A 24,216-nucleotide genomic window follows, 5' to 3' on the forward strand; every position below is an offset into this window, starting at 1 on the left:
TTACTGACTGATGTGATGTCAGCCATCAGGTTCCTTAAGATGAATACTGTATTAATGGGGGCGGAGCTTGTCATAAATCACTTTCATTAGCTTCTGTCCATTTGCTGTCTTCATTTTCTTTTTAGCTCTACCGGGTCTCATCCTTTCTATCGCACCATGTTGAAGTCTGAATGGGTTTATTTGTTGAGTGGTTTCGTGTTGAGGCTGATGTTCTTTAACAGGCCTCTGAGGACGCGTCATCGTCCGGCAGGTCCATGTGTGGAGCTCGAGGTCTAAACCGTTTCTCTTTATGGAAAAAAAATGAACCGTGTTTTTGAAAATCATCGCTGTCTCGCCTCGGGTTAAATTCCAAAGCTGATCCATTTCTCCTCCGTACATATTTCTTCTGACCTATCAGGTCATTAAGGAGTAGAAATACAACTAATTCCACACTAAAGCAGGCGCTGCACTGAACAGACACCTTAAAGGCTGTTACTATGGAGCCCTGCTGGTAACATCCCATATTAAAATGATGTGTGGCTACACCTTACTAACAGATGGGAACGCGATCCTAATGTGTGGCCATGACTTAGTAAGGCATGGAAAGGAGATCAGGCCTTACCAAGTTGTGGCTATGCATTAGGATCTTGTTCCCACACCTTACTAAGCCGTGGGCACGCATTACTTTTATTTATACAGAACGTCACCAGGGCGGCTCTTTACGTTACACACCAAATGTGACACATATATTTTTGTAGTCTTGACATTTTGTTCACACCACTAAATAATTTCTATCAAAGAGTCACTTACAGGCAGTTTGGCTTTGTGTGGGAAGCTTTCCACTTCGGAAAATCGAGAGGTGAACGAGGAGTTCCTCCACTTCATTGAGGAGATTAAACATTCCGATCTCTTTCTCTCACAGCTTCAATCTCCATAACTCAGACTGAGCTGCTTTTGGAGACGCAGCCCCACACGAGATGAAGCAAAGAACAAACAAACAGTTCTCAAGTGGAAATATTCCTTTACTCTTCATGGAACCGGCTCTGAGAATCCTGCTTTACATTTTGGAAAAAAAGTGAAAGCAGCATGAAGATCTTCCTTCAGAAGCTGAAATTTTTTGAGTATAACTGAGATGTTTGTAGTCCAGTCTGAGCCCCACTTGAGCTGCTTTTGGAGATTCTGATCCTTTTGACTTTTGTAAAAAAGTCAATATGTCATCTTGGTTGTTGCCATGCCAACACCAGAGATGACCACGATTGGTCCGTGAGCTCATGTCACAGGCAGAAGTTTGCAAAGGTTGAACAGGGTGAATAAAATGATGCTGCAATTTTTGCTGTCAAAAAAGTCACATTTGGTCTGAAAGATACTGTCGGCTATAAATGCACTCAAGTTAATTTATTTTCCCCTGAATAAATCTCGCTCAGTGTGTAAAGACGTTAGGACTGGCAACCTCACCACAGTACTCCACACAAACCAGCAGGCCTTATCAAATGTGAGAGTTAAGCTGCTTTCGCAGGTTAAGGCTGCAGTTTGAGCAGCTGAGGTTGTTACACAGATCATTCTACTGAACTGCTGAAAGCACATTTCACACCTCTCAGATCTGACTTGGACTTCAGACTAATAGAAGAAAATATGTGTTTATATGTATATGTAGTGACGATTCTTAATGTTCCACACTGATTTTCAGACTTTTGGACACATTTACTTCAAAACAATGGGATCTAACTGCTCACCACGTGGCATGAGGGACAGGGATGCAGCCTCACTTCCTGCTCTAAAATGCAGGGGTGTGGCTAAAACAAGACTCCACCCACTGACTAAACTAAAACTTTTTTGGTTCTTTTGGTGACATGAAACTTTTTAATAGTCTTTTCATTTAAAAATTAAACTGCTGATGAATCAAAATCTTCCAACTACACTTTAAAATAAATATAAACATCTTTAAACAACACCACTGAAAAAAAAATCACAAAAAACGTGTAAAGTTTGAGGTTAGGGTTTGGGACCAATACCTCCCGACAGAAAAATCATCATTTATATGATTTGAGAAAAGATTTTGTATATATTGAAGTTATTACTGCTACTTATTAATTACTTATTAGGGGCAGTCGTGGGCTGGAGGCCACTGGTTCGATCCCCAGAGCTGACAGTCCATGACTGAGGTGTCCTTGAGCAAGACACCTAACCCCCAACTGCTCCCCGGGCGCTGCGGATAGGACTGCCCACTGCTCTGGGCAAGTGTGCTCACTGCCCCCTAGGTGTGTGTTGTGTTTTACTTCATGGATGGCTTAAATACGGAGGTAAAATTTCCCTGTTGTGGGACTAATAAGGGTCTCTTAATGTTTTGAGTTAAATAGATCATAATATATCTCCTTGTAAATATATATAAATATATAAATATAAGGTCTAAATGCTTTCATTGCTTTTATAAGCAGGTTTTTACTGCTGGACCAGAGTTTCAAAGTGGGTAGAAAATGTTGTCACAGACTCACATTAATGCCACACCTATTCAGTGCATAGCAGTGTTAGTTTGCTTCAGCATGTATGCCCCATTACTTGTATTTCAACTCCTTAATAGCCTCGTAATGCGATGGAAGTGCGTATACAGGACAAAAACGTATCAGCTTTGGAACATTTTCTATTGGCGATTTTCTAAAACGCTGCTTGTTTGACCCACAGAGAAAAACAGAGCAACTGACCGCTGCTTAACAATCGTAACAACATGTTAAAGTAGCGAAGTAAAGACATAAGAGCACGATGCCCCTGAAATCCTCAAAAAAGGCTATAAAACTAAGTTCTCAGAAATATCAGCAATTTTCCAGCTGCACTTTCGTAGATACTGATAAACTCATGTAACCTCAAAGAAAGAAAATATTACATGAAAGTGCTGGTTAAAACGGACTGTCTGCACCAGTTTTGCTCGTGTAGTTTCCCTGCAGTGTATATTTTACTGTCTTCGCTGCTCTAACACATCTGTTTTATACTCAACCACAGCTTTTAATTAGCTGAGGACCTGAAGTGTGTTAAAGCAGAGGAAACGCTAAAATATGCAGTGTAGGGACACGCCAGCACTGGACGGGAAAAAACTTGTGTCTACTTTGGCTCAGCAGCTTCAGATGAGTCATAACATGCTAGCTGCATTCTGCATTAAGCTCATATCACTGTGCAATGTGAGGGTGACTGAAATGACAAGCCAGGCAAAATGCTGAGGCATTTATGCCATACCATCTAAAGCATTAGTCACACCTGACAACCCCAGCAGCCAATCACAGCATGACCACATTCACGTCATAGCCAGAGTCGTGACTAGGGGTGTAAATCTCGGACCTCACAACCATTCCATAACGATTCTTTAGGAAATGATTCGGTGAATCATGCAATCCCAAATTTCACCCCGAGTTGGATTTGATTCTTACAGAATTACTTTCAAAAACACACTGAAAGCACAAATAAGGCTGCTGAAACTATCAGTGGTGAAATCAAACGTTTTTTAAAAGGATCTGAAAACAGCCTGAATTTTATTACAGCCAAAAACAAACTATACATACGTACACTGATGATGATTATTATAAACAGTTATGATCCCTCACTGCAAAATTAATGCAATTGAATTGCCAAATTCAGACATACTTCACACCCTTAGTCATGACTGATCTCAGATCAGGAAGAACAGTTCAGATCACTTACTTGCGCAGCTCAGTGTAAATCGGCAGCACCTCCGGGTGACACACGAACGCAAAGGCCAGGATGGGAATAGTGTAGGCTGTCTATAAATGCAAACACACAGGTTAGCTTTTATATAGTGTCAGCATATGGGTGTCGTATCTACCTCCTGTATGTACTACCTACGTGTAAGTACCTATATGACATAATAATATACGTTTCTCAAATGTATAGCATCGCTGTTGTCTGAACAAAACCTTCTATCTCCAAAATGGTGACTTTACAGGAGAAGGAAAAAACCTACTCCACTTTTAATGTACGTCAATGGAACCAGAATTTTTTCCAAGTCATTTTGGGGCATTTCTTTTGGGCCATTCATCATGAAATTTACAGACAATGTAAAGGACATCAAGTACTTTCAAATTATGTCAAAAACTGAAAAAGACAAAAATGGAGATATGAGGTTTTGTTCCGACAGCAGCGATATATGTGTAAATGTAAGTATTTAAACATAATAATAATATGATATATGCAAGTATTTATATGAAATAAGACTTTTTAAGCCTAATACTGAATGCAACCATGACGGTTTGCTTTTTTTTTAGACATTTAAGCTGTTTTTCTGGACATATTGGTCTTGAAAATACATTAAAACACACACACACAGACACATGTATGTTTGTTTTACATAAATAGTGAGGACTTCCATCAAATTCTACTGACTGTAGCCAAGTAATACTACACCTACATCTAAACCAAACCTTAACCTTAACCTCCATATTCAAAAGGCAATTTTTCTGCTCTTTTAGTTTTCACACACACAAAAAAAAAATTGGTGAAAACGTGCTCAATTGAGGACCAGCAAAATGTCCTCACTTGAGCAAAAATATCATGTTGTCCTAACATTGTGAGAAAATGTAGTCCTCAAAAGGATAGCAAAACCAGCAGACGCAGAAAAAAAAGCAACAAAACCAAATCACCATGGTTACCAAGGCTTCCACCTCAGCCTCCTTAACTACCATCTCAGCACTTCATAGTCCATCAATGATGGGAGCAAAACGTCCTCACTTGGGCAAAATTGTCATGTTGTCCTATCACTGGGAGAACATGTAGTCCTCATAAGGATAGCAAGACAAGAACGAACACTCACACAGACCAACAAAACAACACATTGCCATGGATACCAAGGCTTCAACCACAGCCTCCTTAACTACCATTCCACCACTTCATAGTCCATTAAAGATGGGAGCACTTCACAGAGGGATAATTGTTCAGGCGACTAATTGTTGGCTCGGATCTGGACACTGTCCAGCGCTCGGCTGATTAGGGATGCCAGTCCAGTCGGCCTGGAGAACACACTGAACCTAGCCTAGACTAACACTTCCTATTTGGATGCTAATACCGATATGTGGAAGTGTTCAGCAAAACATTCTTGCACCCACATAAATATCAGTGAGAAGAGTGTGTGTGAGCGGTCACTGTCTGTGGTCACCAAGTGTCTGTCTGTGGTCACCAAGCGTATAAACCGTGGGCGTGAGCTAAATACATGTCACACTATGGGGTAAATAAGATGGTTTGAATAGTCAGTCTTAAAGAGTGCACTTGGTGAACTCAAGGACAGAGAAAAAAGCGAAGGCAGAGAAAGAAAGAAAGAAAGAAAGAAAGACACGGACGGCCAGTAAATGCCAGTTCTTTCCCATATCCCCCGCTGCTCGGTCTAATTTAGCTCATCGATCAACGGTGAACTTTAAAACCACAATGCCTTCCAGTTCCCAAACGTTCTCTCCACTGGGTTTTCTAGGAATCGAGAGTCCAGCATCCAAGTCCAGCGATTAGCATGATGCAATTATATCTTACTGACCGGCTTATTGCATTTGATGCACTGTTAGCATGTTTGGCTGATCTTTTCGTTTAACAGTTCCGGCCCAGGATGTGTATTTTTTAATGCAAGTCTGCCCATCCGCGGCCAGGTAAGGCGCAGCATCTCACCTGGAGTTTGAGGTTGAACATGCGGGGGGTGCAGTCGCTGTGGTCAACACTGTTGTTCAAATCCAGTGTCCGGTTGTCAAATTCTCCAAATGGACATTTCACTTGGAACTTCTTATAAATCACCTGGGATGAGAGAAAGAGCAGGTGACTCATTAATTCATTTGTTCATTCATCCATCCAACCATTTTTTCCGTCAACCATTCAACTCCATCCACTCATTGATCAGACTATGCACCCATACTGAGCAACATTTCTGGAGAGTTTTATTAAGTCCTCCATGTATTTTCTTGTACCCATCTAATATAATACACTTATACTGGACAAAGATATCTTACAATTTCACAAAAATGTATTGTGTTGAAATTAATGAAACACAATAAGATCATTATTACCAAAAAGTGCATTACTGACATTGATACTCTGAAACAAGAATCCGTCCAGAGCAGATGTTGTCATTGCATCTATACACCATTACATTGATTACAGATAGCCTTTACCGAGGCAGTGATGATGAAGAAATTACTAGAAACAAGAAGAGAAGAGAAGAGAAGAGAAGAGAAGAGAAGAGAAGAGAAGAGAAGAGAAGAGAAGAGAAGAGATAAAACATTGAGATGGAGTTACCATGAAGAGAGAAATATTGTGGAGAGGGAGTTACTGTGGAAAATGATATTGTTTAGAGGGAGATATTGTGGAGAAGGAGATATTGTACAGTGGAGGATACCGTGGAGAAGGAGATATTATGGAGTGAGAGATGGGGTGACACCATGGAGAGGTAGATAATGCGGACGGGAAGATATTGTGGATAGGGAGATATTGTGGAGAGGAAGATACTGTCAAAAAGGAGATATTGTGGAGAGGGAGATATTACAGAGAGAGAGATACTGTCGAGAAGGAGATATTGTGGAAAGAGAGATACTCTCGAGAAGGAGATATTGTGGAGATGAAGATTTGTAGAGAGGGAGATTTGTGGAGAGGGAGATACTGTCGAGAAGGAGATATTGTGGAGAAGGAGATATTGTGGAGAGGGAGATACTGTGGAGAAGGAGATATTGTGGAGAGGGAGATACTGTCGAGAAGGAGATATTGTGGAGAAGGAGATATTGTGGAGAGGGAGATACTGTGGAGAAGGAGATATTGTGGAGAGGGAGATACTGTCGAGAAGGAGATATTGTGGAGAGGGAGATACTGTTGAGAAGGAGATATTGTGGAGAGGGAGATACTGTCGAGAAGGAGATATTGTGGAGAGGGAGATACTGTCGAGAAGGAGATATTGTGGAGAGGGAGATACTGTTGAGAAGGAGATATTGTGGAGAGGGAGATACTGTTGAGAAGGAGATATTGTGGAGAAGGAGATTTCATGGAGAGGGAGATACTGTTGAGAAGTAGATATTGTGGAGAAGGAGATTTCATGGAGAGGGAGATACTGTTGAGAAGTAGATATTGTGGAGAAGGAGATATTTTGGAGAGGGAGATACTGTAGAGAAGGAGATATTTTGGAGAGGGAGATATTGTGGAGAAGGAGATATTGTGGAGAGGGAGATACTGTTGAGAAGGAGATATTGTGGAGAGGGAGATACTGTAGAGAAGGAGATATTTTGGAGAGGGAGATACTGTAGATAAGGAGATATTGTGTAGAGGGAGATACTGTTGAGGAGGAGATATTTTGGAGAGGGAGATACTGTGGAGAAAGAGACTCTGTAGAGTGGGAGATATTGTGGAGAGGGAGATCCGTGCAGATAGAGACTCTGTAGAGTGGGAGATATTGTGGAGAGAGAGAGAGACTGAGGGGAGAGATGTTGTGGGGGGAAGATATTGTGGAGAGAGTGATGCAAATATTCAATTGTTGCGCTGAGTAAAAGGATTAAAAAGTGCTGATTGGACCCAGAACCAATCAGGGCTGTGTGTAAATCTCCTTCAGTCAGCACAGTGTGTGAGTGCTCAGTAATAATTTGTGCTGGCGTGGGACTCAGAGCTGATTGGTGTGTAAGTAGGACATACCGAGATAAGGAAGAAGACCATGCAGCTCAAAGAAAAACCGCTGGTGTAGCCCAGATAGCCTAGAACACACACAGACACACACTTCAACATTTGTTCTCTCTAAATCTATAAAACTCCATCATACGGCTGTGAATACATTGTACAACACTAGACTTTTATAAAAGAGAACATTCAAAATCACCTAGACAGGTAAACCCAATGACCTACTGAGACACTGACTTACCTGATTTCTACCTACATCAACTGCAGATATACACCATACACACTCACTGGCCACTTTATTAGAAACACCTACCCTGTATTTCCTCTCACTGGCCATTTCATTATAAACACCTACCTTGTACGTCCTCTCAGTGGCCACTTTATTAGAAACACCTACCGTATGCTTCAACTTACTGGCCACTTTATTAGAAACACCTACCTTGTACTTCCACTTACTGTCCACTTTATTAGAAATGCCTACATTGTACTTCAACTCACTGGCCACTTTACTGGAAACACATAGATTGTGCTTCCACTCACTGACCACTTCATCTACCTCATAGCTCCACTATATACATGTACAATTACAGACCACTGCTGCACAGTTCATCAGCCTCCCTCTAGCTCATTCATCATTGGTCAGTACTGACTACAAGACTGCTGTTGTCCAGATATTATTTGGGTGGTGGTCCCTTCTCAGTACAGCAGTAACACTGACACATAGGTATGTGTGTGTGTGTGTGTGTGTGTGTGTGTGTGTGTGTGTGTGTGTGTGTGTGTGTGTGTGTGTTGCTGGTTTAAGTGTTTTAGACACAGTTGTGTTTCTGGGGTTTTCACATATGTCAGTGTCACTGCGAGGTTGAGTGAGAAACACCAGGCAAAAATATCCAAAACTTTCAAAACGTTGTTGCTTTCAGGGTCAAATCGCACTGGAAATTGACAAGTATCGCTCCACTTAACTTATATATAGCAGTAAAACTAGGTCTTCCTAAATTATGGAAAGTAAAGCCCAAAATACAGGTCATTATCAACATGTTGACAAATAATGCTCCAAATAAACCATCAGTGAATCACACTACCATCTGTGCTTGCCCTACTTACCCACCTAACTCAGAAGACATCTCACTTCTAAGGCAGACCATGAGGGCCAAAAAGAATTTCCTTAAAAAAAGCCTTTGATGAAAGTTTTATCTGTTTACAGCTACATCAAACCCACTCGAATCTTCTGAGTAAAACAGAGAGAGCAAGGGCGTTTAATTGGTCAAGGAACCGCTCAGCGTGTGAACGGTAGTGAAGGAAAAAGGCCTGAGGAGGACCACGACTTACCCAGCTGCTTCATCAGAGCCAGAGGAAGAATAATACAGACGGAGACAATCATCACCAGATAATTACCATCCAGATACCACTCTCTGAAAAACGGAGAGAGAGAGAATAAGGAGAGAGAATATTAATAACGAGGTTAAGGGAAAGTTGCATGTTTGGTGTCCAAAAGTTTGATTTTTTAGTGTTGTACCGGAACTACAGGCTGACATAGCTAATAGAAGCATATCCCTAGTTAGCCCGGTGCTACCAACATGCCTAAATCATCAAATATTTGTCTCAAGCTGTGTCGTGTTGTTATGATTATGTGGTTTCAGACACTGTGTGACACATAAACGTGAACAAAAGTACATCAGCACAGCTAAAAAGCGGAAGCAGCAGACGTCTTAGCCTGAATGATGCGCTTTTGGTCACGTTTTACAGATAAAAGGGTGTCATACCATGTCAGAAACCACATAAGTGTATAAGAGATTAACATTCCCACATGGTTTCAGGTGAGTGTGATGCAGTGAGCACAACATCACCGGTACCCTGCCATCTCAGCCCTGTAAAATTCCCGGATGCTCAACAAGTGGCTTGATTTTTTACTAAATTCAATGGATGGGCAGCTGTGCTAATGCAGTCTCAAGGTCTGTTCACATAACTATGATTTTTTTCATACGAAAACAAAACCAGAAACATCTCTACCTACGTTCAGGGTAATTTAAGCCATTTTGTGTATATAAACAGTATTATAGGATGTAAAGAAGCAACTTAAACTTCATAAGAAATGCGAACGTGTTTGGATTGTGGGACTGCGTCCAAGAATGTACGTCATATTTCATGGACAGAGAAGCAAAAACTCCCGGGAAATCTTGGACAAGTGGCAACCCTAATCATAGGCCTCCCATCTAGCATTAGCGTATGTCTTTGGTGAGCGGACCATAAGTGGACAGCACTAAGCACAGTGTTACAAACACTCAGACCACCTTAAGGTGGTCAGGGACAATTATGACTACGTAATATTTGTAGTGCGCACACTAAAGTGTTCCACACAGCCGAATTAATCAACTCAGAGCAGGGGCAAAAGCAACTGCGTAGCTTCTTTCTTCATTTCAATTCCCGTTTGTTTGCCCACTTTGCGTTACTTGAATATGGTGATTCCCTTCCTCCAGTCACCAAAAGCAATGATTAGTGGTCACTGGAGGCTCATGGGAATGGCAGGTCTAAATGGCTAAATGTGTCACTGGCCACTTATAACTGGATGACTCAAAACAGATGTTAATGAGAGGTCTGAACAGGCCGTAGATTCTACTACTTGTTAGCTACATTAGTCTTGCAGCTTCAGAGCAAAACTAAAGAAACTTCAGACGTCACATGTTGGCTGAGTGACTTATCAGTGCAGCCCAATTCAGGGGCTGCATCCTTCAAAAGGACGCGGCCTTCTGAGACCACGTAGACCCACGAAGGCTGGACCGAAATGAGTCTGCTCTACAGAGGATTTAGCGTTTGCGGTGAGTTCCCGTCCTTACTGCTGCATCATGAAACGCCGCTCCTGTCAAGTTCTTTTGAAGTTCTTAAAAGACTGACGAGATTTTTTTTTAAACATTTGTATCATCAGGTATCGAGTTTAAAGCCGATACTTATATTTAAGGTGTCTCCTCAGCCGCCGATTGCTACTTTGCTGACCCCGCCATGTTCTAGAGTTCTCCCAGAACTGAATTAACCTCAGGATGTCAGCTGGAGAAGGATCCACCTGTTGGATCCGTCGTTGCCATGGAAAAGGACACATTTCTCTGCCATATATAAAGGAGCCTTTGAAATGGGACAGCCTAGTCGCACCGCTGTGGCGCAATCGGCCTTCAATTGCAGCCTCCTAAGGATGCAGCCCCTCAATAGGGACGCAGCTCATATTCGGGTGGAGTTTTGATTTGTCACTGAACTAAAAGATGAGTCTAATGGTGGTCAGCTGGAGCTCTTTTGGCTTTTTCCTCAAGTACACGGAATTTCATCCGCTCATGGCTGGAGAGTTGGATGGGAGAATGAGGTGGGTCATCACAAAACCCTGACTCTGTTTTTCTAAATCTCTTAAGCCGGTTATTCTTTCCTTTATTAAAACCGGGCTCTCCCAGAAAGCTGGCCAAAAGAAACACAAAATCCTTCCTGGCCTGCCACATCACGACCTGGACCAGGAAATGTGAATTACGTAAAAAAAAAAAAAAATCGAAAAAAAGAGAAAATCCTGTCGCATCATGACCTGGAAAAGCAAAACATGCGATGCAGAAAAAAAGAAGGAAAAAAAAAGAAAAAAAAGAGAATCGCTCCACATCATGACCTGCAACGCAACTGTGCAATGAGGAAAACGGAGGAAAAAAGAGAAAAAGAAAATTCTCTTGCGTCACGGCCTGAAACAGGGTAGGAAAATGTGTGATGCAGAAAAGGACAAGAGAAAAAGGGAAAAAAAGGAGAAAATCCAACCATAGCGTGACCTGGAACAGGAAACGGATGATGCAGAAAAAAAAAGAAAAGAAAAAGAAAAGGCAAATCCTTCCTGACCTGCCACATCACTGCCTTTTCTATTGCCCTGGCCTGTCTTTTCCGTTTGGCATGCTGTCTGGGAGAGACTTCATCATGCTGAGGAGGAGCGTGTGGGTAAGAAGAGGGTTCACACTTTGTTCTTGTTGAGAATCAAGTGAAAATGGTGCTTTATAATTGAGCCGATGAACTGAGCCGCACGTCATGTTCCTCCCCGACTCGGTCTCGTGGGTGAGGGAGGATGAGTCAGACATTGAGACGAATACCAACACGCATACATTCAAGACTGTAGCTAAAAGCTGCTCTGATCCTCATCGAACCTGCCTTACAGAGGCAATCTGGCTTAAAAGCAGTATTTAATCTGGTGGACTAAACACAATTATGCCTCCACTATTTACACAGGCACGTTTATGCTGCCTTCAGTTCCTGTCAGAATATCATAGTAATGACATGAGCACACATGACCGATCCTTTATCTCTAGAAGAAGCCTGTCCCTATAGAAATCCAGAAATCTACAAATAAGTAATCATTATGAAAACCCTGAACTCTTGAAGGAAGTTTTTAATGTGAAAATCTTACATTCTAGAAGTAATCACTATGGAAACCCTGAATTCTGGAAATAAGTCATTGTTATGGAACCCCTGACCTCTAGAAATAAGTGATCGCTATGATAACCTTGATATCCAGAAATAAGTCATCACCGTGGGAACCCTGAACTCTAGAAATAAATAATCACTCTGGAAACCCTGGAATCTAGAAGTAATCACCCTGGAAACCCTGAAATGTAGAAGTAAGTAATCGCCATGGAAACCTGAATTCTAAAAGTAAATAATCGCTATGGAAACCCTGAAATCTAGGAGTAAGTAATCACTCTGGAAACCCCGAAATCTAGAAGTGTATTATCACTATAGAAACCCTGAACTCTAGAAGTAATCACCCTGGAAATCCTGAAATGTAGAAGTAAGTTATCGCCATGGAAACCTGAATTCTACAAGTAAGTAAATACTCTGGAAACCCTGAAATCTAGAAGTAAGTAATCGCTATGGAAACCTGAATTCTAGAAGTAAATAATCACTATGGAAACCCTGAAATTTAGGAGTAAGTAATCACTCTGGAAACCCCGAAATCTAGAAGTGTATTATCACTATAGAAACCCTTAACTCTAGAAGTAATCGCTATGGAAACCCTGAACTCTAGAAGTAAGTTATCGCCATGGAAACCTGAATTCTACAAGTAAGTAATCACTCTGGAAACCCCGAAATCTAGAAGTGTATTATCACTATAGAAACCCTTAACTCTAGAAGTAATCGCTATGGAAACCCTGAACTCTAGAAGTAAGTTATCGCCATGGAAACCTGAATTCTACAAGTAAGTAATCACTCTGGAAACCCTGAAATCTAGAAGTAAGTCATCTCTATGGAAACCCTGAACTCTAGAAGTAATCGCTATGGAAACCCTGAACCCAGTAATCATCATGGAAACTGTCTACTACACTTCATCATTGTCTACTGCTGTCCTGTGGGCCTCCTGATTGGCGAGGGGATGAATGCACACAGACTGTAGACAGTCATAGGTCGTTTCCATGACGATGATTTTGAGGTGCCCTTGAGTGTCTCAGTGCAAATCTTCTGCCAAGCTGAGCTCCAGAGTTTACATCTACCATCTGCCTAAACCCACTCCCTACCTGCTGAGATCTGACCTTCAGAAGATACACACACATGTGCACACACACACACACACACACCATTAAGATCTGTGACTCAGAAAGCCTGCGGGAACCATTGATCTGAGAGAAACTGTGAACAGAGCGAGTCAGTAATTAGACACAGAGTGAATGAAGCACCGTAATATACTGTTTAACATGAAACATGCGCACATTACTCTTTGATCTACAATACCTCTAGATATTCAGTGTTTGCTCTGTGTGCATGTGTGTGTGTGTGTGTGTGTGTGTGTGTGTGTGTGAGCTGGACAGATCGGTTCATATTTCCTCTGTACATTCACTGAACTATTGATCATACTTAACATCTAGCCTGTGGTGACAGTTATAACCTCACTGTCCTCTCTGTCTGTCTCTCTGTCTTTCTGCCTGCCTGTCTGACATCTTCCCTGACTGTTTCTCAGTCTGACTGCTCATCTTACAGCTGATCTGGCTGTCTGTCTCTTTGTTTATCTTACTGCCTGTCTGTCTGTCTGTCTGTCCATTCATGCATCATCTTGCTTTTCTGTTTATCTGTATGTCTGTCCATTCGATGATTAGCAATCTGTCCATCTGCATGTACGTCTATTTGACTGTCCATTCCCCAACTGCCTAATCCATCTGTCTTTTGGTCTTTATGCATGTCTGTCTCTCCCTCCGACTCAGAGTCTGTTTGGTTGTCTGTCTCCTGCCTGTATGTCCATCCATTCAACAGCCAGCTTGTCTGTCTGTGTGTGTCTGTCCATCTGTCTTTATGGCCAAGATGATGAACAACACATAGCCTTTGCTATAGGTGCCAATAATTCTGAGGGGCCCTGAGCTCTAGAGTTCCTGTATTGATGGCCAGTGTCCAGCACAGTCTGATGATTTTCCTGTTTAAACTCACCTGCCAAGCCAACAAACTAACTGCTGCATTGAATCAGGTGTGTTTGTGCTGGACTAAGGCCACCCAGGACCGGAACTGGAGACTTCTGGGGAAAATCGTTTGATAGTTTAAAGGTCTGATTCATTGAATTACACCATAAACATTGAGTAGATCAGTAGTAGCAGCGTGAATGTGCTCTGTTGGTGCAGACAACAGTTGCTGTATGTAAATACTGCGATGAGATTGGTCATAAGGTGGCTCTAACAGCACTGTGTTCACATGGCCTGGGTTCTGATGGTGGAACACAGCCTCGAGAGGGTAATGCAACATCAGAGCTAAAACAGGTCGGGGGAAATTTCAAATGTCACAGACTCGTGACGAGAGTATCGTGACACACACGCACACACACTTACCCTGATGGTGTGTCCACCCTGAGAAAGGCCTGTATTACCAGCGGAAACTCGTATTTCACTATATACAAATAGCTGGACATTGCTGTGAGAGAGGAGAGAGAAAACAGTCATAAGACCCAAAACATACAAACACACACAAGGACCAACCGATTTATCATTTGGCCCCCCAAAAATCAATTGGTATTAAAGTTCTATGGGTTTATTGGTACATGTGAAAATCATATGAAACGCTGATAGCTTAACATGAAAAAATGGCTAATTACAACAAAATGGTACCATCATACACTGTTAGTAATGAAGGTTCTGTGCAGGTACTTTTCTCCTTCGTCAAAGTACAAGCAGTGTAAATGTTCCCTCAAAGCTCCAGCTGTGGTTTTAAGGTCTAACTTCTTCTTCTTTCGGCTGCTCCCTTTAGGGGTTGCCACAGTGGATCATCTGCCTCCGTCTTGCCCTATCCACTGCCTCCTCTACTTTCACACCAACCATCTCCATGTCCACCTTCACTACATCCATAAACCTTCTCTGAGGTCTACCTCTTCTCCTTCTACCCGGCAGCTCCATCTCCAACATTCTTTGCCCAATATATCCACTATTCCTCCTCAACACATGTCCACACCATCTCAACCTGACCTCTCTGGCTTTATCTCCAAACTGCTCCACCTTCACCGTCCCTCTGATCTGCTCATTTCTAATCTTGTCCATCCTGGTCACTCCCAACGAAAATCTCAGCATCTTCAATCTCAAGCTCTGTTCTAGTGGTTGGTTGGCGTAGTGGGCAACACCTCTGTCTTCCAGGCTGCAGGCTGGGGTTCAATCCATGCCTGGGTAATCACCCTATACTACACCAATAAGAGTCCTTGGGCAAGACTCCTAACACTGCCTTGGCCTTCCTGTGTAAAATGTGTAAGTTGCTCTGGATAATGCCGTAAATGTAAACTTTTACATTTACAAACTTTTAAATGCAAACTGGTGGTTTTTGATAATAAATAAAATGGCTAGATGAGTGTTGTAGACATGGTGACCCCTGTTCTATCACCACCACTGTAAAGACATCTGAGTCAGTACAAGCAACCATTTCACACCAAACCGCTCTGAGTGACTCTGTTTATGTTGCAGTGACCGAATTAGGCAGAGCTTTTTGAAGAATGGGTGGAATTCCCTTTGAAACCGGCATTGGTTGGTCACTAACACACCCACGCCGACAGTCTCCAATCTGTCGTTCACCCCACTACTACAAGGGGTGGGGAGGGGGTGTGATTATTATTCTGGAAGCGAATGTCAGTAAAGAGAATCACTCGTCTATATTTATCTCTCACAAACACACATAAATCCCAGCGCCGCACCGCGCCGTTTCATCTCATTGTGAATTAAACTGTAACATACTTCAAAGTTCAACTGTTAACATTCCCTAAAAGGACAATTGAAGGAAAGCACTAAAGCAGACAAAATAACAACAGAAATGCTGGAGATGTTGACGTTCTGATAGAAGATCGCAGGTGCTGCACTGGGATTTCATCCTTTGATAAGAACGACATCGAGCTCTTTGAGGTAGTCCTCACTTCACACAGAAGATACCGATATAACAACAGACTCTATCAAAGGCTGTTTAGCTGAACAAGCTCAGGCACTGAACCTACAAGATCAGAGACACTGAGGAAAATGCAGAAACTGACAGAAACTCAGAAACTCAACTCTCAGAAGTTGAGGTGAGACCCTCAAGGGGTCTCAGTACCTTTAGTCAGGGAACATAACTGTATCATAATCCATTGAAATGATATGACTCCACACACCACTCCCCGCCTCGCCTCGTCTTATTGTTCTGTTTTAAAAGTTATGAAAAGGTACAAATACAAGCTTTTCACCTGGAAAAACTGATTTAAGGTGCACAATCGGACCTTAAAGCCACTGCTGGAGCTTTGAGGGAACATTTACACTGTTTGTACCTTGACGAAGGAGAAATGTACCTGCACAGAACCTTCACTTCTAACCGTGTGACAGAATAGAATAATGTATTATTAAGGCTAAATCTCTAAAGCTTTAATTCTAAGAAAATTGATTCACGGGTTGATTTGATCATTTTGGGACGATTCAGTATTTCTGAAAGCACAATTTTAAAAGTACAGTGTGTAAAACGATGTATATGCAGATGTGACTGAAGTAACTATTTACACAGTAAATCGCTGTTGTCAGAAGAAAACCTTGTATCTCCAGTTTCACAATTTATACGAAAACTGCTTTACTTTTACTGCAGTTTTAGGTCAGTGGAGCCACACTTTTATTTCTTTGGTCCATTCTTCATGAAATTTAAACACAATGTAAAGAGCAACAGACATTTTCAAATTATGTCAGAAACTGGAAAACGACAAAGACGGAGATACAAGGTTTTCTTCCGACAACAGCAAAATTAAAACAAATCATTTTGGATAATTATGTTTGATTTTGTTTTGCCCAAAAATGTGTACACATTATTACGGAACTACTTACCAATTAATCAATAATTATGAAATTGGCTGTCTAAGAAATCAATAGCTAGACTATTTGCTTTGCATGAGCGTTCACACAGTGAGTCATCCTGCAAGCCACACTGCGAGTGCCAGCATGACGACAGAAAAATGCCTTCACAAGTAGTTTCCAAGCCTATTTTAGATTAATGCTTAGTCATTGTGAGGTGTTTTCACACTGGGTCAGAATCCTTCATGTTAGGCCTGACATCCCTTTGTTGTTAAACAAACACTCAGAACAGGAAAAAAGTGGATTGAGTAGAAGTTCTTATTTTTCTATTAGCTGAGGGGTTTTTAACACTGAGTAACGGCCCATTCTGCTAAAAAAGTGCGACTCTGGTCCGTGCAGGAGCCTCGTGTGAGCGTCTGTCCGACCTTTAAAATGAGGGGTCAAACTATAGGAGCCTCCATAAACTCAAACGCATTTTCAAACATGATTTTTTTTGCGTGTGTCTGTCTGTAAAACTTGACTCGGAGTAATAAGGCTGCTGGGCTTTGTCGCCCCCTCTGCTGCAAATGGAAACTGCACTAGATATGCTGAGTGTGTAACTGCAAAATACTCTTGATTTTAACTTCTTATTCTCCAGGGTATATTTTGGTTTCTCCATCTGAATTTTCACGACCAAATCATAAGGAAAATGATTCAGTACCTGCATTAAACAAATGTAAATTTTTATTTTATATATTTATTTTCTTGTAAAAGCTCCTCAAATTAACAGAACCTGTGTTTTATGATCTCCACATATCACTACATGCTTACAATTTACTGCTGAAAGCCAAAAATCTCCGCCGCTCTTTGTGTTATTTTCTAAAAGTGATGTTTCCAGAGCAGATCACTGAAGAGACGCCGCCTGTTTATAGTTTAGAGCCCAGATTTGGGGAAAAACGGGTCGACTTTCAGTAGAAAAACAAAGTTCAGCTTCTTTTATTATAAGGGTTTAAAATGATGTCAACGGCTATTAGACTGGAGAGAAGAGCTACAGCCTCACACGACGCCCAGCTTCTGAACGGAGCTTAAGAAATATGAAAGATATGAATATGACAAAGTGCGTTTTGGAACCACTGGTGGTCCTGAGGAGTTGAAAAGGTTAAATAATGAAAACACTCATATTTATCCCAATCTGTCAACCTAGTCTTAATAGAAATATTGAAGAGGGTGATGGAAAACCTGTAGAATTGGAACCTGTGAAAAAAAAACAGGATTTTGTGAAACACATTTTATTTTGAGAATGTGAAAACTCATGAAACTCACGGCCTCTCATGTTTCCTTCCTTTGATGCGGTTTTACTGCCAGGAATATGAATCACAAATTTTCACCATCTCAAAATTCAGTTTTTATCAAATCCCACAGGTTTTCCATCACCCATTTCCTAGTTTTATTAGGATGAGGTAAACAAGTATGATAAAGTCTGAGACTTGACAGCCATATTATACACTATATGGAATTTTTGTCCATTCATCCAGAAGAGCATTTATAAGGTCAGACAATGATGTTGGACGAGAAGGCCTGGCTCACAAACTCCATTCTATTTCATCCCACAGGTGTTTGATGGGGTTGAGGTCAGGGCTCTGTAAGGGCCAATCAAGTTCTTCCACACCAAACTCAACCAGCCATGACTTTATGGACCTGCCTTTGTAGAACAGAGAAGGTTCTTCCCCAAACTGTTCCCACAAAGCTGAAAGCATAGAATTGTCCAGAATGTCTAGTGCTGAAGCATAAAGATTTCTCTTTTCTGGAATTAAGGGGTCTAGGACAAACCCTGAAAATTTGCATGTTCTATTGCTTCGTGGCTGAGCCGTTGTTGTTCATAGGTGCTTCCACTTACAGTTGTCTGGGGCAGATCTAACAGGACAGAACTTTCACCAACTGACTTGTGGCAGAGGTGACATCCTATGTCAGTGCCATGTTTAATGTGTCTGAGCTCATCAGTATTCTACTGCCAGTGCTTGTCTTTGGAGACTGCAAGGCTATGAGCTTAATTTTACTGTAAAATATTTGCCCCTGTAAGCAATGGAGGTGGCTGAAACACCTGAACTCATTAATTTAGAGGACTGTCCCAATACTTTTGTCCATATTTTGTGTTACATTATATTATATTATATATATTGAATCACCACCTTCAAATCAATCCATAACATCTCTAATATTCATGCATTAAGGTCTCAATAAGTTTTTATGTGAATAAAAGGCAGTCAGACTGCGGTGCTCCAAATAAGGGGAAAGTAAGATAGGGAGAAGAGAGGGATGAATGAGGGCCATTTGAATGATGAAAGGCTGTGCTGTTTATCTTCTGTACTTTAGATATAATCGCTCTGTTTTGTGATGGTTATGTGAGTGGATCGTCCTTCTCTGTGTTATTGCTGGGTATTGTGCGCGGGTCTCCTGTGACGCTCAGTATGTGACATTGCAGTCTCACCTCCAATATTCTGCAGTGTGATTGCGATGCCCGCAGCCATTTTTCCCGGCGTTCCAAAGGCCCGATAACCCAACTGCTCATACGCCCTGATGCCTGCAGAGCACAGAGAGCAATAGTTTGTCCACAAATCCAATTCACACAAGACAACAATCCCTAAAAGAAATGTATTGTTTTCATATTTATTACTAATTTACCCATCATTGACATCACATATAGAAACTCAGAAGACAGATGTGGGTTCACTGGCCATTTAGGATATTGTGTAAAATGCCTGGTTCACAGCTCCTGGTGTCTATCATTGTAAAGAGTCTGAGTTCTCTACAATGAACCATTTCATATCAAACCACTCTGAATTAGTGCTTGGCAATATAACAATATTTATCCCTATTGTGATAAATTATGCCACAATACACCACAATATGCCTTTCTGATATAGTCAATATTTCTATAACACTAAATAACTGCATATTTCATTAAAAATGTGCATCATTTGGCCTCTTTAATTGGAATGCAGGGCAATGTGTAAAACAAAGTTCATTCAGACTCATATTTTTTAGTAATACTGTGGCACTTAATTCAGTAAATGTGGTCCTTTTTTGTCCTTTTGTCCTTTTTTATGTCACAAAACCCAAATCCTTCATATACATCTACCCATCCAGTCTACGGACCATTAGATAGAGCTAGCTAGACAGACAGACAGACAGACAGACAGACAGACAGATAGATAGATAGACAGACAGACAGACAGACAGATAGACAGACAGACAGACAGACAGACAGACAGACAGACAGATAGACAGACAGACAGACAGACAGACAGACAGACAGACAGATAGATACTTTATTGATCCCGAAGGAAATTTAGCAAATTAGCCCCACCCATTCACGCTAAAAGTTACAAGGAGCCTAAATTGCTTTTTGAATGAGGTGCATTACAGGGCTGCCAATCAGAATGGAGCTCATTTACATACATCACTCTTAAAGTGAAAGTAACAAAAACAGCCTGTTTAATTCTGCGGCTTAAATAAGGTTGGAAAAAGATGTAAGATATGGGCCCTTTAACTACTTAAGAAATGAGTTATGTATGTTTTAAATTCCAACCTAATATTACTTTAATATTGTGATCATTTTCTGACGTATTGTGCTATTATATCTTTGCCATACCGCCCACCCCACTCTAAATGACTTCACCTACATCTCAGTGACAGAATCTTAAAATATTGGTGGAATTCCCCTTTAAGTAATCTTACTTATGTGGTTTCTGACACTGTATGACTCTCTGTTATCTATAAACATGGATGGAAATATGATGACTTTTATAGATAAATGGATTTTTATAGCACACTGAGATCTATGCATATAAACCCAAACACACAAGCCTCTGAATAAATTCCATTCGGCTAAGCCGATTTCCACGCTTGTCCTTCCAATCATCTCCTCACTGATAACAGATAAATATTCTGTCTACTTTTATCCAAACATTCATAAACAACAGCAAAACCTCACACAAGCACGCAGTTTAGGGTTTTATTATTGTATTTCTAATAACTCCTATTGATTTGGCCCAGAATAATGATGTTAGAGCCGGTCAGAGTCGGTGATGCGGCGCACAGAGGCTGCTATTTTTAGCCCCTCGCTCTACCATTAATATGCTGCCAACTAAAAGGACAACTCAAATCTGTCCAGGGGTCCGGGGGGCATGTGGAGTGTGAGCGATCCGTCCATTCTGTTTATGCTGTTAATGTGATGGCTGACCTACAGTGCGTCTTCTTGTTACACACTGACCTCATGCTCTAGCTCCTCCGATCAGCTCTTCTATGACCGACCACCTTCACTCACATCATGACAGTTAAAGGAAACAGCCCACCCAAACAGCGCCTGCACTGCTAATAATAACTGAGGGCTAGACGCATTACATGAATGAGATCACGCAAATACATCCCACTAGGTTGGACTGAGTGTCCTCTGAGTGTTCTGGTGTGAATCCTGTCACTATGTTTAACCCTTTTGTTGCCATATGAAGACTAAAGCAGAGCTAATAGCTGTTTTACAGTGATCTGGCTGTGTGTTCGTGCTGTATTTCTGGGCTGTGAGATGTTAGAGCTGGTTCCTCTCACTCTGGCTAGTGAGGTCAGGTTCCTCTGAGTGTTCTGGTGTGAATCCTGTCACTATGTTTAACCCTTTGTGTATAATATGGAGGCTAAAGCAGAGGTGTAATGTAACAGTTGTGAGTGGGTTGTGGGTGATTTTGGAGCTGGACTGCTTGGTGATGAAATCTCTCTGGATGGTGAGGTGAAGTCCGATGAGTGATCTGATTGTGAATCATGGTGCTGTTTTAACCCTTTGTTGGAATATGAAGGCCAAAAAACAGAGCAATGACATCAGTAATTTTGGTGATTCTGAGGCTTAAATAACGCTGGAAAAAGATCACTAAAGATGTAAGATATGGGCCCTTTAACTACTTAAGAAATGAGTTATGTATGTTTTAAATTCTTAGCGCAATGTAGTCAATATTACAAGATTAAGATGATTAAGATGTTTTCACTTGTTATAATAATATTTTTGCAGTGTACAAAATGTAGCTTGACGTCACATTTTTCACCAAACTGTTGCTTTAAACTGGAAGCACACCAGACGTTGAGCGACACTCACCTACGATGCCGGAGGATTTGAGCAGCAGGTGGATGGAGTAAGCTGAGAGACACGCCACGACCGTGAGGAGAATCCTGAGACGCACCCGGACAAAAACAAACATGTCAATAAAAGGTTGAATTATTAAAGAGGACAGATTTTCCACAATTTCTTTCTATTTCAGTAGTAAGGAAGTAAACTGAGTCATTCAGAGTGGTTTGGTATGAAATGCTCTGTTCTACAAGTCAGAACTGTTCACAGTGGTGGTGATAGGAACCAGACGTCCACCTCTAAAAGCTCCCTCACAGAAAGTGACTACATGAAATGATTGTGAACAACCTGCCTGATATCTGATTGTTTTATGTTTTCAAATAACATTTTGGTCAGTTTTGGTATTTTTTAAAGAGGTATGCGTAGGCCGTCATAAGGCAGTAGTCCCCAAAGAAAACACATTTTCTCAGGTTCATCACCAGTTCATGATCATCAACTATGGCTGCAGCTAATGATTATTTTCATTGTTGATAAATCTGTTGATTATTTTCTCGATTAATCGATTAGTTGTTTGGAAAATGGTGAAAAATGTCGATCTGTGTTTTCCAAAGCCCAAGATGCCGTCCTCGAATGTCTTTTTTTTTTTTTGTCCACACCCCAAAGATGTCCAGGTTGGTGTCACAGAGGAGTAAAGAAACCAGAAAATATTTCAATTTGAAAAGCAGGAATCAAACTTTTTTACTTTGTCTTTTTAAAAAAGTACTTTAACTGATTGATTCAATATTAACCGACTGACTAACTGCTGCAGCTCCATCATCAACATTACTATAAAGGCTCAGAAGGGACATGTAGGTTCACTGGTGGTTTTGGCTAGCAACTAAAATGCCTATTTTTGTGTCGTGGACATTGTGACCCAAGGTTCCCATCACCAGTAAACCTGAGTTGGTAAGATTGTCTGCAATGAACCATTTTTTCATATCAAACCACTGAGTATGAAGAAATTTTGAGAAATGGGTGGAATTCTCCTGTGCTACAGTTGTCAATAAAGAGAGAAACCAATGTTAACCGAAAAAAATGGCTAGTGATGAAATTAAGGCTGCAGACAAACAAAATATATTACATTAATACAACTGCTTTCTTTAAATGTACTTGTTTGGGCAAAAACTGTGTTAATGCAATGCATTTTACTCATGTGCTACAAGTGATTTTCATTCATCTGCGGCTCAAGTTTCGCTGGCACACAGCCTGATTTGCATTACTGACACATTGTAGTAGCTGCAGATGCGTAAATATAGTTTTCATTTAATCATTCTTTGAGGATTACTCGCTGAACCAGCAGGAGATACCTGACAGACAACACCTGAGCAGACAACAGAAAACTCAAACAATACAATTACCTAATTAGACAGCAAAAAAGCTAAATAAAACTGTAATTATGGCCTTATAGGCTACAAACGCTAAATAAATATGTAATTATGTCATTATCTTTGCTGAAACACCCATTCAGCCTATTCTAGCTACAGTGTATTTACAGTGGCAACAAACATACAAGAACATACATGCATAATTTGGAGCTATAAGGTAGGCAGAGCACATAATGTAGAAAGTGAGTGGAAGCCAAAACCATTGCTAGCAGGTGCATAAACTCAAGCACAAAGTCTTGCAATCTCCATAAACAAACACTGGCAGTAGAATTGGTCGCACTGAAGAGCTCAGTCACTTAAAACGAGGCACTGTCACAGGATGCCCCAAGTCAGGTTATGAAATTTCTGCTCTGCTAGAGCTGCCCTAGACAACTGTAAGTGCTATTATTAAAGAAACTGAAGAATTTAGGAGCAACAACAGCTCAGCCATGAAGTAGTAGACCATGCAAACTCACATGACTACTGAAAGTTCCAGACTGCCTTTGGAAGCAACATCAACACATGAACTGTGCTTCAGGAGCTTCATGGAATGATTTTCCATGGCTGAGCACCTACACACAAGCCTAAGGTCAATATGCGCAATGCCAAGTGTTGGTTGGAGTGGTGTAAATCACGCCATCATCGGACTTGGTGGATGCCAGGAGAACATTACGTTCTGGAATGCATAGTGTCAACAGTAAAGTTTGGTGGAGGAGGGATAATGGTTTGGGGTTGTTTTTCAGGGTGATGTTAATGCCACAGCACACAGAGACATTTTAGACAATTATATGCTTCCAACTCTGTGGCAACAATTAAAGGGGTAATTCCATAATGCCCATGGTTTTGAAAT

General features: G+C 41.1%; 1 protein-coding gene across 2 annotated transcripts in view; it reads right to left on the reverse strand.

Annotated features, from left to right (window-relative positions):
* slc38a3a (solute carrier family 38 member 3a) overlaps positions 1–24,216 on the reverse strand; it is an 88,626-nt gene that overhangs the window by 8,010 nt on the left and 56,400 nt on the right. For both annotated transcript variants that reach the window (XM_017719399.2, XM_017719400.2), the window contains 7 exons: positions 21,994–22,067; positions 19,342–19,434; positions 14,424–14,505; positions 8,938–9,020; positions 7,630–7,688; positions 5,632–5,754; positions 3,667–3,746 (listed from right to left, as the gene is read on the reverse strand). In XM_017719399.2, the coding sequence (XP_017574888.1) occupies positions 3,667–3,746; positions 5,632–5,754; positions 7,630–7,688; positions 8,938–9,020; positions 14,424–14,505; positions 19,342–19,434; positions 21,994–22,067 (594 nt within the window). The remainder of the gene's footprint in view (positions 1–3,666; positions 3,747–5,631; positions 5,755–7,629; positions 7,689–8,937; positions 9,021–14,423; positions 14,506–19,341; positions 19,435–21,993; positions 22,068–24,216) is intronic.

The sequence above is a fragment of the Pygocentrus nattereri genome, chromosome 21, assembly GCF_015220715.1.
Source record: "Pygocentrus nattereri isolate fPygNat1 chromosome 21, fPygNat1.pri, whole genome shotgun sequence".
Classification (NCBI taxonomy): domain Eukaryota; kingdom Metazoa; phylum Chordata; class Actinopteri; order Characiformes; family Serrasalmidae; genus Pygocentrus; species Pygocentrus nattereri.